At 36.4% G+C, this 18,195-nt stretch overlaps 1 protein-coding gene across 5 annotated transcripts in view; it reads left to right on the top strand.

Annotated features, from left to right (window-relative positions):
- FYB1 (FYN binding protein 1) overlaps positions 1 to 14,859 on the top strand; it is a 59,148-nt gene extending 44,289 nt beyond the window's left edge. For 3 of the 5 annotated variants that reach the window (XM_069001619.1, XM_069001621.1, XM_069001620.1), the window contains exons 9-19: positions 379 to 523; positions 2,796 to 2,824; positions 3,980 to 4,049; positions 4,558 to 4,698; positions 5,372 to 5,403; positions 6,405 to 6,471; positions 7,770 to 7,875; positions 8,166 to 8,328; positions 11,447 to 11,480; positions 12,628 to 12,659; positions 12,774 to 14,859. In XM_069001619.1, coding sequence (XP_068857720.1) covers positions 379 to 523; positions 2,796 to 2,824; positions 3,980 to 4,049; positions 4,558 to 4,698; positions 5,372 to 5,403; positions 6,405 to 6,471; positions 7,770 to 7,875; positions 8,166 to 8,328; positions 11,447 to 11,480; positions 12,628 to 12,659; positions 12,774 to 12,814 — 860 coding nt within the window. In that variant the 3' untranslated portion in view covers positions 12,815 to 14,859. The remainder of the gene's footprint in view (positions 1 to 378; positions 524 to 2,795; positions 2,825 to 3,979; positions 4,050 to 4,557; positions 4,699 to 5,371; positions 5,404 to 6,404; positions 6,472 to 7,769; positions 7,876 to 8,165; positions 8,329 to 11,446; positions 11,481 to 12,627; positions 12,660 to 12,773) is intronic. The other 2 variants (XM_069001622.1, XM_069001623.1) reach the window with 2 other exon arrangements.
- The last annotated feature ends 3,336 nt before the right edge of the window (positions 14,860 to 18,195 follow it).

The raw sequence follows: 18,195 nt of genomic DNA, 5'->3' as shown, positions 1-18,195 counted from the left end.
TCAGGAACTGTCATGGTCTTTTTAATGTCCATGTCATGGACTGCCCGAAAATATGCCACAAGATTCCAGTGGCCCCAAAGAAAGCTGAGAAAGGGAGTTTGCCCCAGGATTCCTGGAGTCTGCACAGAAAATTCTTCTGCTGTAGCTGAGAATCAGATAAAGAGATAAAGGTGAACTTAACATGAGCTGAGGAGGGCTTAAGGCGGGGATCTGAGACAGATCTGATATTTGTGTAGATAGATGAGGCTACTTGGAATGAGACATTTCTTTGAAAGTTTTCAAAAATCATACAAAACAATTCAGTCACTGGTTCTGAACCTCTTGTTAAAATCATCCCTTTACCATTACCCCTTAAACTGCTTGGTTTCATTTATTTAGACGGATACATTAAAACAACCGTTGTGGAGATTGATTATGATTCTTTAAAAAGAAAGCAAAAACCATCTACCAGAGCTGCTGTGAAACATACAGAGAGTGACCAAGAAACTTATGATGATGTTGGAGAGCACGACATGACTAGCAGGTATGTATAAGGAATGCATGGAAAGAAACAAGTGATTCACCCGGGTCAGCGTAGACAGGAGGAAGTTTTACAACAAACCCAACTCTTGTCCCAAATCAGCTATTTATATAAGAAATGTGTTACTATTATATGTAGCTCTTCAGAATGATGTAGTCAGAGGAGTTCAAATGAATCCTGGAATCCAACATCTGTAAGCACTTATACTTAGGAGGAGCCCATACTTTTGGAAGAGGACCTACCTCATTGAAATCCAAAGGAGAAAAAAATGCAAACCATGCAGGATTACAAATCATCTGCAGGACGTCCAATTCTCTTCCCTCTCTCTCTTTCTTTATGTGTTCTGTCTTTCAGAGTCACATGCTCCCTTTTCTATCATGCAAGAATAAAAGACTCTAAAAGCAATGGAAACGCTCACTGCTCACTCTTGATCACATTCTTTGCTCTCATGAGCCTTAGCATGAGTCTTTATGTCTTTCCTTTACCTGTTTCCTTATGAAGAGAAGGGACTTCTGGAATCATGTCTAGGATAGCCCTTCAGAAAAGAATGTAGCTTATGAGTTTAACCCTGAAAACAAGGGCCTCTTAAATTCTATGAGATGGGTATAAGCTATACTTTTTTGACTTCATCAGAAGCACAGTCTCTGTGCATTTGCAGTGCAGTGCTACATTGCAGATTCTCTACTTCAGTACGTCATCTTTTTCATATCAAGTAGATCTGCAGCTAGAGAAGTGACTTATCCAGCAGCAGAACAGACTTGCTGGCAGGGAAATACCCTAGTGGTCTCTTGTCACAAGAGTCAAGGCTATCACATAACCTAGCATGACAGTGGTACTTATGTTACCAGACCTCACAGGAAAGTTTGCTTCTTACATGTGGTTCAACAAACCAGTGCTTATTCTCCATTAAATGTCCTCATGAGCAGAAACACAGAGTCTGGGATTCAGATAAGGGATCTGCATATAGGTGTAAAGGATTTCAATATGTACGTCAACCATCTTGAAGCACTCAACCTTTACACCTGCTTTTACTGCTTCCCAGGAGGATCCTTAGCTTAGAGGCCTGTCTGGAATAAAAGGACTGCAGCTGTCTGGCTACTAAAACATCCCCATGAGCTCCAGCAGCAGCACTTGGAAAGATCTGCCTTTGGGCTGGCATTCTTTATACAACCAATAGTTTTGTGTCTGGTATTTTTCCAGGTTGCTCAATACCAGTTTTCCTCTCTGAACATTGGTCTCATAGCATTGTGACCTAGCCATAAGAGTCATGTTAGCTGTTCTAGGTTTCAGGTAATCTCAGCATTAGTTACTTCATTGGAGAGCTATCTTTGGCCAATCCTTTTCACTAGGGCAAGCATTACAATTAGCCAACTCAATGCAAAGAATTTAGAAAATGTATTGAATCCAAAAGCAAACAACTGCACTTACACTGTTGCATACTAAAATAACAGTGTACTCCAAGGAACTTCAAAGGATGAATGATTGGCTCAGATTCATTAAATCCTTTAAGCTGTATTTTGACATTTTTATCTTCTCTGGTGATTAATAGCATTCTGTTCAGTTCACAAGCATAAATTGTTGGAAGGTCTGACATACATCAACAAGTTTTGAAATCACCATAAGAATGCCATTCTAAAAAAAAATTCTTGACCAAATAGTATTATCTCATTATCAGTAGTATTGCTAATATTGCAAAATTAATAAATAACTAGGGGTGCTGTATTTCAGTATTTTTTGGCACAAGAGTTTAACAAATATCTTGTTTTGATGTATAATTTTAAGTAAAGGTATGATCCAGAAATAATCTCAGCTATTATGAACCCCTCAGGCTTTTTTCAACTACTCTTAAAACATTGGGCTAATATGGAATCCTTCAAATGTTAGAAACATACATTTATACCCAATGAAAGCTAGTTGAGCAATAAATTAACTTGTTTACCATTTTATTTCAAGAAGATCCCCTCATAAGCAATGAATCTAAAGGGTCTGGATCTACTCTATAGTGCTCAGGCAGATTATATTTTAATTCCCATCAAGTCTGACTACACGATCTCCTGAGATCCCTCCCAACACAAATTATCCTATGATCCAAAGGCATATTTTGTACTTTAATTTAAAGATATCAACAGACATATAAAATATATTCTAATTTTTTTTTTTTCCAAACCCAAAAGCTTTAGAATTAATAATTGCAGAAGTGATGGGTGATCATGGTGTTTTCTTTTTCTGAAGAAGGACTGCTTTTCTCTAAAATGTCTTTTGTTTGCTTTTCCAGTCAAAGTGGTGACCAAGGTGGAGGTGGAAGTAAGTTCTACTTACGTGTTTAGGGGGGAGTTGTTTCTATGTATTTCTTACCCTCACATTTTGACTTCTGCAGCTTCCACATAATGCAGTAATTATCCATAAGCAAGTTAAATGTTAGCAAACAGGCAACAAACAAGGAAGGGTAGTGGCCAACTTAACTTCCCCACCACCTATGGGAACTTGGGTAAGACAGAATCTTTGTTCAGATACTGTGAATCACCAGCATGCCAGATGACCAAACTTTAACTTTTTACTTGTTTGTGAAGGCAAATCATCCCACAAAACAGCACAGATGTAACTGGTGAAATATCAACATGAGCAAGAGGTTTTGTACAGGAGAAATCTAGTTCTGAAATAGCCAATATCAATTAAAGCTTCATTTTGCTGACAGAGTTAGGGGAACATCAGTAACAGCAGTACACTGGAGTCCCAACTACAGTAGCTTCACGCTGTCAAGCTGACACACTCAAAGCCAGTTTCCCCTTTGTTAGCATATATATTTGTAGCATTCTCTGTTAATCACAAGAGCACATATCATCTTCTCAGCTTCAAGTTTAGATACTGGTCATGGCAGAAGCATCTCCTGGCAGTACTGAATGGAGCTTCTGCCAGCTGAGTACAGATTTCAGTGGCTACTCTGACCAGTGCCTAGAATTGGACATGCAAAGCGAGCTAGCCCTGCACAGAAGGAGGTGGGGCACAAAGGTCAAAACTCAGACCAAAGTGGGGAGCTTAAATTGCCCTTGTCTCTGACTTCTTTGGGTGAAAACAAGATGTCACTTGCTGAGAGTGTTAGTCTGACATATTCAATCATCACTTGAGTCACACATGAAAACTTGAAAGTCATCATAATGTCTGGGCCAAAATCAGCCATTTGGAATTTCATTGCCTACAGTGTAGAAGCATTTGTTTTCAGTATCCATGCTCTTGTGACTGGTAGTGACACATTTAAATGCTGTGGATGGCATTCTAAACTGGGATAAGTCTAAATTTCTGTTTTAATAAAGAGTCTGGGCTGGTTTACAGAAAGATTCGATTTCCAAGGACATTGCATAAACTGTACACACATCTGATACAGTAAAGAGGCCTATAATGAATACCCTATTCAGCAGCATTAAATAAAATTGCATTAATTCACTGTTTGATCTGTTAAAGACATGTTCCCACCTCCTCCTTCTGATCAAGACATTTATGATGGAATTGATGATGAAGATGCTATAGCTAGGTATGTTTTTATATATTTTAAATAATTTGTTTCTTTGACAGAAGGTTTTCAGTTTTTAGTATTTTTAAATCAATCATAAAAATTAGCAGGTGATCAGCAAGTAGGTATACATCAAAATGGGTATGTGAAGCTAGAGAAAAGGATTCTTCACTCTTTTGAAGAAGTTTTGTTCTGTAATTTTGATATGTCAGCAAAAGCAGTTTGCAATCATGAAAATCTCCAAATCTCCAACTAGACAGAATAGGTCTGAAATTAAAATAACGAACTAAAATGCTAGGTTGCTGAGTAACAACGTGAAAACTGTAAGCCACTAGATTAATATCCATACTACAAATACATCTCAGTATCTACAAGTAGCCTAACATACATATTTCTAGTTCAGCATTTGGGTAAGCGACCTCACTTTGGGCATTAATGATAATTATGTGCATCAATGGAGAATTTAAACTGGGCCTTTTAAGAGGAACATTACATTTTACAGTGTGATAATCACATGCATACTCCAAAGGTCTGTATCACAGGATGAAGATAAGAATGGTATCTGGTCCTGGGGAATCTTGAAGAGGCTAAAGGTCAAAGATGACAAAAAGAAAAGTGTACGAGAAAAAGCAGCCAAAGTCAATGAGGCAGAAGAAAATGAAAATTTGTTGTAAGAGTCTGCCAGGAAATCAAAGTGCACATTAACTAATTCTAATAAAGCATTGATCACATGCTACTAACATGTCCTCACAGCAGCCTAATGAATCATGCATCAAATTGCAGCTCAGGATTATACTTTTCTGCAAAAACACTGAGCTTTCTTTTCACCTGCATAATTATTCTCTTAACAAGCTGTATTTGTTGCAAAAGTCTGGTAATTAAAATATGCCAAATTCTTTTTTTGGTGAAAAGCACCAAAATAATCTATCATCCTTGTGCCACTCTGGTCATGTAAATTTGCTGCACACTCAGTTAAAATTTACTTTTCTGACCAGTACAATGTAGCTGAGATAAACTGGTAAATCTACAGCCATTAATCAAAATTTTACGAATAATATGCCAAACAGAAAAATGCAAAGATTGTCTTCTACCCATCTTACCTAGAGATTAAATCATCAGGTGGTGTTTTTACCACTTTCTTCAGTCATTTGGTTCTGAACCAGTTTGCTTTAATTCAGTGACAGAAATATATTTAGTCCCTAAGTATTGCTGGTGTCAGTGGCACTTCAAAATGTCTGAAGATTACTTGGAGCACTTGTGTTGCAAGTTTTTTAAATTATTTAGGTTACAAAAAACCCTATTAATGTGATATAAATACTTAGTGAGCTTTTTTTTTTCCCCAGCATGTCTTCCTCAACAAGGCAGTCTGGAAAAGGTAATTAATAACCTATTGTTCAGTCTCCGTATTGATTCCTGATTCTTTTTTTGTATACATTGCTCTGTGTCATACTAGTCACAAAATTACATCCAAGGAAGGAAACAGGATATCCTATTGCTTACCCAGTTCCAGTAAATAAATTTCAAATATTTGACTGATCTTGCTGCAGACAAGGTGATACATATATATTGCAAGCTCCCTGGTAACAATTTAATGTATTTAATGTGATTTTGCTACCTGAGATTTACACTAGTCCATTTTATTTGACATTAAATATGAACAGATACAGCTGGAAAGAAGCATTCGGTAACACACCTCAAAAGTAAAGAGAAATACTTTTTGCTATATTCACCACTTGCAGTGTCTTTCTAAAAGAACATATAAGCATCATCTCAGCTGTGGAATAAAAAAAAATTCTTAGAATTTTGAGTCTGCTTCTAGAACAGAACCTTTTATATCCTGCTGATTTTTCTAGTCATTGGTTTGATGAGTTGAACAATTGCTTCCCCTCTACAAATATGCTGAATGTGATTCAAAGAATATTCTTGGGCTAAGAATTCTCTTCACTGCTTTGGCATTACAAGACAGCCTAAAAACTAACATCCACATGATCCATCTCCACTTCTAAGCAATGTTCCACTGACCAGGGTGCTATAGAAGTTATTGAATGTACCTTAAAATCAAACTCAAAAAATGTACTTTGGTGCAATACAATAGGAATTGGATTATTAAAATGAAAATAAAAAGCTATCTCATGTGTTAAAACTTGCTGCAGCTTCAGATGAGAATTTCAGTGAATACCTGTTGTTATTATTAATAAAGAATCTTAATCTGAAAAGATTGGGTAGTGTTGTGCAGGTTGTGCAAAACACAGAACCCACAGTTACTATAGACAGTAAATGGCTACAGTACTTGCCATAATTTCATGTCAACTTAGCTAAAATACCATACATTGTAACACAATGTATTCGCTTCTCAGTTTTCACATATTGTTTCAGATTATGGAGACAATGTTTATGATGACGTAGATTCTTCAGACTTCCCTCCTCCACCACCTGATCCCAGGCAAGTGAAAATATTACCTCCCTGATTAGAAATCTGATACACTGAGACGTTTTTAAAGTATGTAACAGAGGCAGATTGCTACTCATACCTGATTTATTTGGTGTTGTCAGGTTTTGTAGTTCTCATAAACCTACTGCTGATAATGGCAGTTGAATGCTCTTTCCTCCATTATAGACTGAAATAATAATTAGACTCTAGAATAATTAAGCATGTTTCGCATGCCAACAAATTCAGTCCCTGATGGACAAGAGGTAGAAAATTATACAAAGCCTAAAAAGTCAATTGTAGATTGTAGTTCTTTTTCTATCAAAATGTGGGGACTCTTAGGATAGATACTGTATATCAGCTGCTGCAGTATTTTAAGAGAAAAGGAGGCAGTGCCTGTGTTTAAAGAATGAAAGCTATTTGGAGGTGTAAGATTCAGCTTGAAAAACTTTTATCTGAACCAGAAAATCAGGGTCATCTCTGGAGCACAGTGTTACAAGCATAGTTGCATCTGTGAGGATGATTGTGACATGTCACATCCTGTTGTCACTTACTCCACTCAGGTGGAGTGACAGTGCACTACAATAATGTAGTCTGGAAACCTAAAACCAGAGAGAGCTCTTTGGACTGTGTATCTAGAGGAAATTATGCGGTCCTTCTAACCTAAATCTAGGGTAGGTCATACAAACACATACATTCATCATCAATGAAACTGTCATCCTTCCGCAATCAGCTAGGATCAAAAAGTAGAGTCAGATTTTACATTCCCAGGTGCATCACCAGAAAGGGCAGTTAGGGCATGAAACCCTTCCTCATTCTTTGGCAAAAGTCAGTGCTATCAAGAATGTGCAAAAAACAACGGAACTTGAAATAGATCATGTAATGCAGATTCCCTGGTGCACCAAGGTCGGCAGGCACATAGGACTAGCACACACAAGGCTAAGATTTTCCAGCTGCCTCCACATTGTGACATGTTATTCAGCTTGTTGCCCAAAGATACACAGCCTTCATAAAAACTGCTCCTTACTGAGAGATTCTAAAGCGTCATCACAGAAAGATATTTAAAATTAATTTTCAACATTCACTTATGTGATAGATATACTAATATCAGAGAAAAGTAGGAAAGACAATCCCAACATTTTATTTATTTTGAAGTCAAATCTGTATTGTATTCTCAACATTAGGTTTTCAGAGCAACAAAAACTTGATAAAGACACATGAAGGCACATGCATTTTCACCAAAATTATCAGAAAGCATGCCAATGCCTTAGATGTGTTGCTAATTTTGTTTTATCTGTAACCTCTTGGTTTAGTTCATCAAAATCAGGAAGCTTTGGAAAACCTAAGTCAGATGAAAAATATGTACAAAAGCTCAAGAAGATGGAAAAAGAAGAGAAAGAGTTCAGAAAAAAGTTCAAAGTAAGTTTTGTTCAAAGTGTTTTGTTCACATAAAATATAAAAACAAAGTATCTGTATGGTGCCATCTAATTTGTTCCCCATAACTTGCTTTTGAAAGGCGAAGTATTACTACTTGTAAAAACAGTGATCTGAGCATCTCTAAGTCCAAGTGGCAAGCATGGGCACATACACATACTGTAGGATATTTGTTAATTTTCAAAAATTTAGTAATAAATGGGAATATATTAATGGAAAAACGGTAATGGGTTTTAACCATGGTTTCTTTTTTTTCCTCTCTCTCTCCTTTTCAGTTTGACGGTGAAATAAAAGTTCTTTACTCTACAACCACAGTTCAGGATTTGTCTCAGAAAAGATGGGGATATAAAGACTTACAAATTAAACCAGGGGAATCTCTTGACATTATTGAAAGTACAGATGATACTAAGGTCCTTTGCAGGAATGAAGAAGGAAAATGTAAGTTTTATTAAAAAACTGTAGTACATATCAAATTGTCAGTGAATGGTTGAGTAGGATATGTAAAACCTCTTTTCCCTGGTTTACCCATGGTTTATCTGGGTGGTTTATCTTTTCCTGGTGGTTGACAAGAGGCAGATTGTTGTTACCTTATTAGCATATTTAAGACTGGGTTGCCTTAAAAATAATCCAAAACACTTCCAATGGACAAGATATAATAAATATGAGAAAAAAAGAACAATCTGTAAACTTTTTCTTTGCAGCTAGGATCAGCAGATGCTTTTGTTGCTTCTGTCCCCCCTGCTTTGTCAAAAGGAGTGTAGCTATGGTAGCCCACTGAGTCTAGTAAAAGTAAAATCCTTGCTGCACCTCTGGATAGCACTAGCCCATCAATTTCAGCCAAGAGAAAATCAGTAACAATATTCTTACTTTGGATTGATTGCAAGGGATACAGTTTAATCTTTTCAACAGGCTGGGGGGACCATTGCTTAGGCGTCTTCCCCCCCAGCTCCCAGCTAATCCAAGGCATATGTCCTTGCTGGCTTGTCTGCTTGTTCTGGGAGCTGCACAAGGCCTTTCAGTGTTTCTTTGAAATCCTTGGCCACGATTTGCACTGGCAGAAATTTTTGAATTTTTGGAGAAGTCCAAAACCATCTCCTGATGGTTTCAATTTCTTAGTGAGCTTCTGTTACAATACTTTTCAAATCTCCTAGTGAAAATTCACTTTGTGCTGGAACAGCCTACTTTCACAGTAGCAGCATCCTCCTGCTCACCTTTACTTTTTGCCTCTGGCCTGTGTTGAAGACAGTCCAATGCTACAAACCTTTGAAGGGGATTCAGCCACTTTCCTTTTATTTTTTCCCTCCTGTACTCAACTGTTACACTCTGGAGCACAGCCTTCTTCCTGGCAAGCCTGCAGGGTTAGGAAGAATTTCTTGCATAACAACACATATGTTTTTCAAAATATGGATTGCATTGGTAGAGCCACTTCCCAAAAAAAACAGCTTTCAAAGCTGCATTTTTTGAATCAAGCTAATAATAAAGTAGAAAGTAGTTCATGTTTTCCTCTCATAGTCTTCAAAGCCTTTCAAATAATGACAGGAGCTACTGCTTTGCTATGCATAAAAGAGCAAAACAAATAAAAATATCCTCCCTGAAAACTTCTGAATAGATCCCAGACAATTTTCACATTAGTTAGCAAAGTTTGAATCCTACTTTAGTTCAGTGCATGACAGTCTTGTTTATTTACTCTAGCTGTTCTAGTTCCTCAGATCTTAAAGCTATGATTTTACCTTCTGAAGGCCAGGTAGACTGAAAATCCCCAATTAAAGATGATTTTGTTATTTTCTTGCAAATGAATCCTTTGATTTAATCATTAACTTATGAAGCACTTCCATAGTTTCAAGCCTCTACCAACAGTTAAACAAAACTACAAATTATATTTCAATGGGTTCTCACCTTTCTTAACAAGGGCTGATGATCTTAGGAACATATTCTGCTATGGTTTATCTTAAATGTTTATGAAATTATTTGAAATGTCAAAAGTGAAACAAGGAAGTGATTTTCATCTACCATCTCAAATTCCTTCTTAGTCTGAACACACACATTTTGAAATACACAAAAGCTTTCAATATAGCTTCATAGATTTTGCTTAATCAGTAGGACATAATTGGACTTCTGTGGCCCAAAGTTTAAGTTTTGACCTCTCTGAGCTTCCTTTACACCGTCAATGAGCAGCTAGCACGATGCGTTACAGCTTTCAATGGCTGCTAAGTAAGCAACATGGAGTGTGCTGACCTGCTGGCTTCTTCTGTATAAAAACTAATAAATTAGTTAGAAACTGAAACTTTGGACATGTAACTTTGGATTAGTAAATCTGAAAGAGTGTGAGACCAGCTGGGGCTGTATCTCCCACGTATTTAAGGGCTAGGAACCATAAGAAGAACCTAGATAATGCTTTGCAGTGGTAGAAGCACTGTCACATGACTTGCAAGAACACTGTTCGTATGCCATGAGCAAAGAAACTTTGCTTTCATATATTTAACGTGAGAAAATTATATGAACAAACAGAGTACCTTAGATTAGCCAAATGATTTAAAATTATTCCCTGGAGACTTCAAGAGTCATGGAAATTATTGGACTGCCCAAAAGAGAATTCTGAAAAGACAATACCTTTAAAAAAAAAAAAAAAAAAAAAAAAAAAAAAAAAAATTTCCATGTCTTTATTCCAGAAAATAAAAACTGAGGAAAGACAACTGAGCTAAGATATCCTGAACAGATACTCCTAATGATTAAAAGAAGGAAATTTACATAGTAATTTCAAATACAAGACAAGATCACATTTATTCTTTAGAACTGTCCTAATTTTGTACCAGCTTACTAATGTTTACCCACAAACATGTTATTACTGTTATGGCTCTCTCTTTCTTTGTATTCATTATACCAACTGACAAGTATTTCAGTAAATATCTTTCACCAAAGACAGGAAGTAATTTTTTAAAGAAATTATGTACATTTAAAAAAATGTGTACTTTTATTTGATTTCATTAGTAAATGCAGCAGAGTAATAGAATAATACACTAGTCAGTAGCTTTTCTAAGGTATTTCCATTATTATTTCCATTACTGGTCTTATTAAGGTTACAGTTAAAAATTTTAAACAGTTACAGTTAATAGCATTTAATTGGTCTATACATCTTGAAATACATTTTTGTCCCTGTAGGAAACTTTAAATATTTCTGTTACTTATTATTACTGCAAATATTATTATGTTATTATTAAACTGCATTTTTGTCCTATAGTTTGTGAATTGAACTATAGTTTTTGAAACTGTTGTTTCATACCCATCTCATTCAAGCAGGAAAAACTGATACATAAGATGAAAACCTAATCTTGCATAACTTCTATTACTATTTAAGTAGGCAAATAAGAATAACCAAAACATTGCACGTAGCAAAATCTTCATCAACTATATGTCCATTGTACATTGTTTTCCCTCTATTATGTCTTTCTGTCTGATGTATGTAAAAGAGAAAAACTGCATTTCACTAGTGCTAGGAACAGAGGTAATAAAGAGTATTTCAATTTAACTTAAATACATATATATTTCACTTTTACAGATGGCTATGTTCTGAGAAGCAATTTAGTTCAGAAGTAAGTATAAAGTGATCTTTTTGAAAAATTTGTTGCAACAATTTTGTTCTAAATGGTCTGGTAAAAAAAGTGAAATATAATTATTTCTGTCTCTCATTCTAAACTTGCAAATTGAGTTATTTTTATGGAGTTACAATTTGTCAAAAATGAATCACATACATCCATGCAGAAACTTGCCAGAGCCTCGTTCCTCATTGCTTAGCCATAAACTCCTAAACTATAAATTTAAACTATGAAAAATCACATAAATTAAGCATTATTGGTAATAGACTCTATTACTGAAGAGCAAGTTAATGTAATTAGGTGTACCAATGCCTTTTTCAAGTTTTTAAAATGGACCAATTTTTCTTTAGGTTTATTTGTATCGCAGTCTTAGTGGGACAGAGATTTGGCTCAGTGTTGCTCCAAATAATTGCATGAAGATCAGCATTTTGGTTCTAAAACAAAACTCTTGTCAAACAAAGCCTCTCCATTTCCTTCAAGAGGCTTTTTATATTAGATCCTTAAATATCAAATCAGATCTCACTTTTAGAATTGTCACATTTAGAATTTAGAGGCATTTAACACACAAATATTTGAATTATATATATCTAAACAGTCTTACTATCTTCTGGGGGCCTGTCCATGTATATAAGTGACATGTTTGGAAATTCCTGTTCAAGGAGCATGTATCTTTTATAGATGTTACCTAAATTCATTACCTAAAAAGCTGCACCTCCAAAACTCTTATGTAATTGCTGAGTACAGAAACAAAAAGAATTTCAAGGGCACACTGACTGGGTTTTTTAATTCAATTTTTCTGGTGATCATTTAAAAAAAATTAGGTATTTAACTTCTTTATGGAAATAACTTTATGAGAATATCTATGTAAAAATGTGATAAATAAAGCAGACTTTTAATAAAGCAACCCTTTCATGTTAGAAAGAAATATATCCAGATCTACCCTTCCCTGAAAATACTTTGACCTGACCATTTTGCTCAACATTGTTCTGTTACCACAAAGGTTATATTTTCCTAATTAGCAAGTTGATTATTTGATGGATTGCCTGCACCATACTGCTACTGTATTTTTTATTTGCATGCAAATACTAATAAGTATCTGATGTCTGAATTTTTAAATATATTATTTGTCTTTTTTAAATTACAGTGATGGAGACATTTATGATGATATTGGTGACGGTATGTTGAACATTTCAAACAATACTTTAGTTATATTCAATTACAATAAATAACTTTATCTTTGTGTTGAGTACTACACAATATTAATATTTTTGTATTTTATTTCCATTTCAGATTGCATCTATGATAATGACTCTGATGCTGAATTCTCTTGAAGTAACAATTTCATTGAAGATCAAACTCTAGTTTGGAATCCCACTTGTGAAAGCAAGAAGAGTCATGAACACTGATTGCAAGTTAATTGGTTTCTCTTTTAAATTACAATTAACCTTTTTCTAGGATTTCAGCCTTTTGTCCTCCAGTGCTTCGTAAAAATTTGTATTGCCATTTATCTGAGCATTTAAAATTTAGGGAATACGAGCTAAAGTAAGGATTATGATTTTTCACTTCCTTTCCACATTTCTGACAGTCCATGTAGAAACACTTCTTTAATTATCTATTCCCAAAGAGAATAAGAGGCCAGTTCATATCTGTGAAGGGTACGAAGGACAAAAAACCCTGGCAACAAGTCTTACGATGTGTTTCACTTATTAAACTGCCACTCTGGGTAGGACAGTATTCTGAAAAAGAAATGGTGATAACATCCTGTTGTGAAAACAAGAAATCAAAAGTGGGCATCAGAGAAGACAATACATCACTGACCTGCCATTCCAACTGCAATAGTGTTAGCTACACTGACATACACAGCCATGTTCCATTATTGCAAAAGTCTCTTTTTCTGTGTTGTACTAATGATAGAATATCATTCTCTAAAATTTATTTGAAGTCTACTTTAGAGAATAGTGTTCTATGTTATACTATAGTGTTGCTCAAAATATACTCAGAACATTTAGTGTAAGATTTAACTTCTGTTTAGTTTGAAGATTAGATGTCACTATAATAATATAGGTATTATAAGCTATAAACTGATGATAAACTTGTTGGAAATTACTTCTAGACTAAATATATAGGTACATTATCACTCTATTTTGATAATGCCTTTTTTTCCCTAAGTATTGTAGTTTAATACTAGATTTGGCTAAGAAAGAATACAGAAATCGAACATTTCCATGCTTATCCAGTGTAGAAACAACATTTATTCCCCAAGTTCATTTTTTATTCTGTTGTCTGAATGACTAAGTTGCAAATAAAAGTAAAGTCAACAGGTGATTCATAATAATAAATATCACTTTACCCTTATATATCAAAAGTCACTGGAAATCAAAAGACATTTACAGTAAGCTCCTAATAAATAGGGTGAGTGTGCGCAAAAAATGGAACATCTGTTGCTTTTGCTGTAGTGCAAGTTAATCAAAAACCTGTAACAACCAGTATGGCTGGATCAGTGTAAGCAGCTCCTTTCGATGATCAAGTCTCCTATAATCCTGAAGTGAAGACAGGTGCATTGTGCAACATAACAAGTTTAGTTTATAAACATAAAAAAATGTTGGCTTTGTTAAGTCAGTGATTTTTGGTCTCACCTTCAGTTCAGTGGAGCTGAGATTCCATCTTATAAAAGTGTCTTTTATTGCTGCTTCAAAATACAGTAAATCTCAAAGGAGGCATAATGCAGTGGGGATATCAAATGTAAAATTAAGAGATAGTAGCCTATAAGCTATTTTGTACTGTATGTAAAATCATTGATAGAATACTGAAAAGCTAAATGCAAACTTGACTTTCTATTTGCTATTTCTCTTATCTATTTGCTATTCAGCCAGCATCCAGGCAAACAAATACCAATTTCATGTGTAAACATCAGCAGCAGCACCCAAATATAAAACATGACCACACATATTAAGTCCAATGAATGTGTCTGACTATTTGACTATGCCACTGCTAATAGATTATTTATTTTTCAGTGGCATTTAAGAGGCTGTCTGCATTAAATTAGTGATATGCCAAAGAACTGAGTGGGCATGCAGACAACTATAAACCTACATCGTTTTTCCATGTTCTTAGTGTTAATATGTATAGGCACTGCAATTCTGTATTAATATATTGTCATATGATACATTAAATCATGAAAAGAAATAAAATATACTTATGGCTAAAACTCTATGCATTACTTGTTCAAATCAAATATAATGTGATTGCTGCAGGGTGTTAAAATAAATTTGTAAGGTATTACTCATTGAAAAATTACTGGCATTTTATCTTTTTACTTTTTACCAATGCCATTTGCTGGATGCTTTTTTTATTTCTTCTGAGTAAAAGTATTTCTTCTGAATAAACTTTTTTTCTAACAAGAAATGTGGGTACACTGTCTTCTGTCAAAGTAGAACAACAGCAGCTGAACAGTAACTTCTGAAAATTATCACTGAGCAGCTAACAGAGTGAAAATCAACTTTATTATTGTTGCAAAGACTGCACAAATGCAACGTGGCATTTGTTAGTAATTGCTACCCAGAAAATGAAATGTAAGCAGAAAATTTTCCAGACAGGAAAATCTATACTTAGGCAGCCTACATTCTAAGGGTTTCTCACCTGTAATTTATTCTAGTATCTTTAAAAAGACATAAAGAAAGAAAAAGAAAGTTGTTCACTTGATATTTTTCCATCTCTGAATTCATTCTATAATCCTGCAGTATTTGGCTATGCCTGCTAAAACACTTGGCAGTGAAAACATCAAAATATTGACATAAAATTTAGGTTTCAGCATGAACATCCTAGTTAGGGTAAACAGAGCTGGTTTTCATCTGTGTTGTACCTCTCTGCTGTCCCAGCAAACAGGCTACCAAAACTGGGAGGGCAAAAAAGACTTCTCTAATTCAGTAGCTTTATAACATTTCTCTGCTGTTACCGCAGGCTCTGGACTGAAGGAATGCAGCTGATCTCCTGCACATTCCTGTGTAAGAGGTTTATATTCTCGATCCACGTAATTGCAGATCCCGTGGCTACCCCTCCCACAGCCGTAACAAAATTTCTTCTATGTGTGATCCCTTTGCATAATCCATCTTAACTGTAAAGATCAGTACTTTAATAAGAGCATGGAAATTCAGGGGAGGAATGTAGATTCTCTGTGGGAATTAGAACACCCCTTACCACTACATTACTCTACAACAGACACAGTTGTAGACACATGTGTGCATAGGCACGTGTGCATCTGTGTGTGTGAGTATACTTTATGTATATATTAAGGCAACTTCTGAGAAAACTAATGGACCCCTAAAAGGGTACCTTTATGACTCCTGTACAGCAGCCCCAGACCATTCTACATGGAAAAGCTTTTGCACATAGTGCAAAGAACTCAAATGCTAGGAGAGTCAATAGATGTGCTTGCATTTGCACAGCCTCTGTTCTGACTCCTTGTGTGGATTCATCGTTAACTGTGTGCACAGTCTATAATTACATGATGGCTCAGTATTTTTTTCCACAGGATCCCCGCCTCATTTAGTGCATGGGCTGGATGAAAACTAACAGAAAGAGCAGTTGTTCAGCTCTGCTCATTCAGTTTCTAGCCACTCCTTCACTCAGTGCAAATCTTCCTGAGCTTATGCTGCGCCCAGAATTATTAGTTCCTCATGGCATTCATCACAATGATATCTCACATTCCCTTGAATAGGAATGGATTTATCTTGTGAGAGAGGAAAACATTTTATCCCCATTTTAATGTATGAAAGGAAGGCACAAACGGAGAACAATTTGTGGCACATATCCATTAATCCTGGATATAAAACCAAACCACTAAAGCTAAATTAATTTTTTTTGGATTTTCCTAGATTAGGACTCTCACTATTTTATCTTCCTCTTCTTTTACTCTGCTTATGGTTAAATACAAAAAAAAGAGAGACAACATCTTGTGTTTAAAAAGTATTAACATGCAGATTTTGTACTGTAAATACACTACAAAATCACAGAATCTCCAAATTCTTCTTGAACTGTGGCAGACTTGGTGCTGTGACCACTTTTGTGGGGAGCCTGTTCCAGTGCTAAACCAATCTCTGGGTGAAGAACCTTTTTCTAACATTTAAATCTCCCGTGACTCATCTTCAGGCCATTCTCTCAGGTCCTGTCACTGGTCATCCCAGAGAAGAGATCAGTGCCTGCCCCTCTGCTTCCCCTCACGAGGAGGTTGCAACAGCAATGAGGTCTCCCCTCAGTCTCCTCTTCTCCAGGCTGAACAAACCAAGTGACCTCAGCAACTTCTCACACGGTTTCCCCTCCAGACACTTGACCACCCTCATGATGCTCTCTAACAGCTGAATGCCTTTCTTACATTGTGCCACCCAAAACTGCCCCCAGCACTCGAGGTGGGGCTGCCCCAGCTCAGAGCAGAGCAGGACAATCCCCTCCCTTGCCTGGCTGGTGATGCTGTGCCTGATGCCCCCAGGACAGGGCTGGCCCTCCTGGCTGCCAGGGCACTGCTGACTCGTGTTCAACTTGCCATCAATCAGGACCCCTTCCTCTGGCGCTGCTTTCCAGCATTCATTCACCAGCTTGCCCATACCTCCAGGGTTGACCCATGCCAGTATCCCTTCCAGTCCTGCCTCCAAGTCATTTATGAAGATGTTGAAGAGCACAGGGCCAAGGATGGAGCCCCGTGGAATTCCACCAGTGACAGGTCACCAGGTTTGATGTCAGCCCATTCACTGTAACCCTTTGTGCCTGACCCATGAGCTAGCTGCTCACCCATCACATCCAGCTGTGAGCTGGGCATTTTGTCCATGAACACTCTGTGAGAGACAGTATCAAAAGCTTTGCTGAAATCCAAAACGATTATATCAACTGGCTTCCCTTGATCAACTAGGTGGGTTACCTTGTCATAAAAGGAAATCAGATTTGAACCATGTTTACAATAATAATCAGGTGAGTAGATAGGGGATACTGAATAAAATTTAATGTAAACAATAGGCTATATTCTGAAACTTAATAAAAAGTGAGCACTAACTGTAGAATTTAGTGGTCCACATAATTACACTTTATATCATTTGCTATCTCGCAGTTCCCATGTTGACAGGCAGTTTATTGGTATGGTTTTGAGTGATGTCTATGGCTCTCGCCAGAATTAAACCTTTATGTTTATATGGTCTGGGTAGATCCAAGGCTGAGACATCTAAATCAGTTCTGAAAGAGCCAACTTATTTATCAGAAGCAATTCACTCAGGATAGCAGCATAACTATACAAGCTTCCACCTAGACTGCTTAGCCTGGTTAAGAAATAAGGTGGTTGTGCAGATGAAGGGTCATCCTAAGCAGTTTCCATAACCCCAACCACTTGGGAAACATTGCAGTGCCAATCTGACTAGCCATGGTACTGCAGAACACCACCTAACACATATTGTAATCTTGTGCTGAGCAGCAGTGTGGTAGCCCCCGGTCCCCTCGGTGCAGCAAAATACAATGATCTCACAGTTTTCCTTCTCTGTGTTTCATTGTAGATAGGTGACTCCTGAACATACACAGAATTCAGTAAATAATTTCTATTTGCCTCCTTCGAAAGCACTTTGAGAGAGAAGATGTTAATAAACGTATAGAGTTTCTTGGTGGAGGGTTTTTATACTGTGGGCCTTGTTGCAAAAAATATTGGAAACTGTATCTTTTCTCTTAACACACAGAC

The sequence above is a fragment of the Aphelocoma coerulescens genome (genome assembly GCF_041296385.1).
Source record: "Aphelocoma coerulescens isolate FSJ_1873_10779 chromosome Z unlocalized genomic scaffold, UR_Acoe_1.0 ChrZ, whole genome shotgun sequence".
Taxonomy (NCBI): Eukaryota; Metazoa; Chordata; class Aves; order Passeriformes; family Corvidae; genus Aphelocoma; species Aphelocoma coerulescens.
The sequence above is the reverse complement of the archived record's forward strand: the minus strand, read 5'-3'. Positions and strand labels throughout refer to the sequence as shown.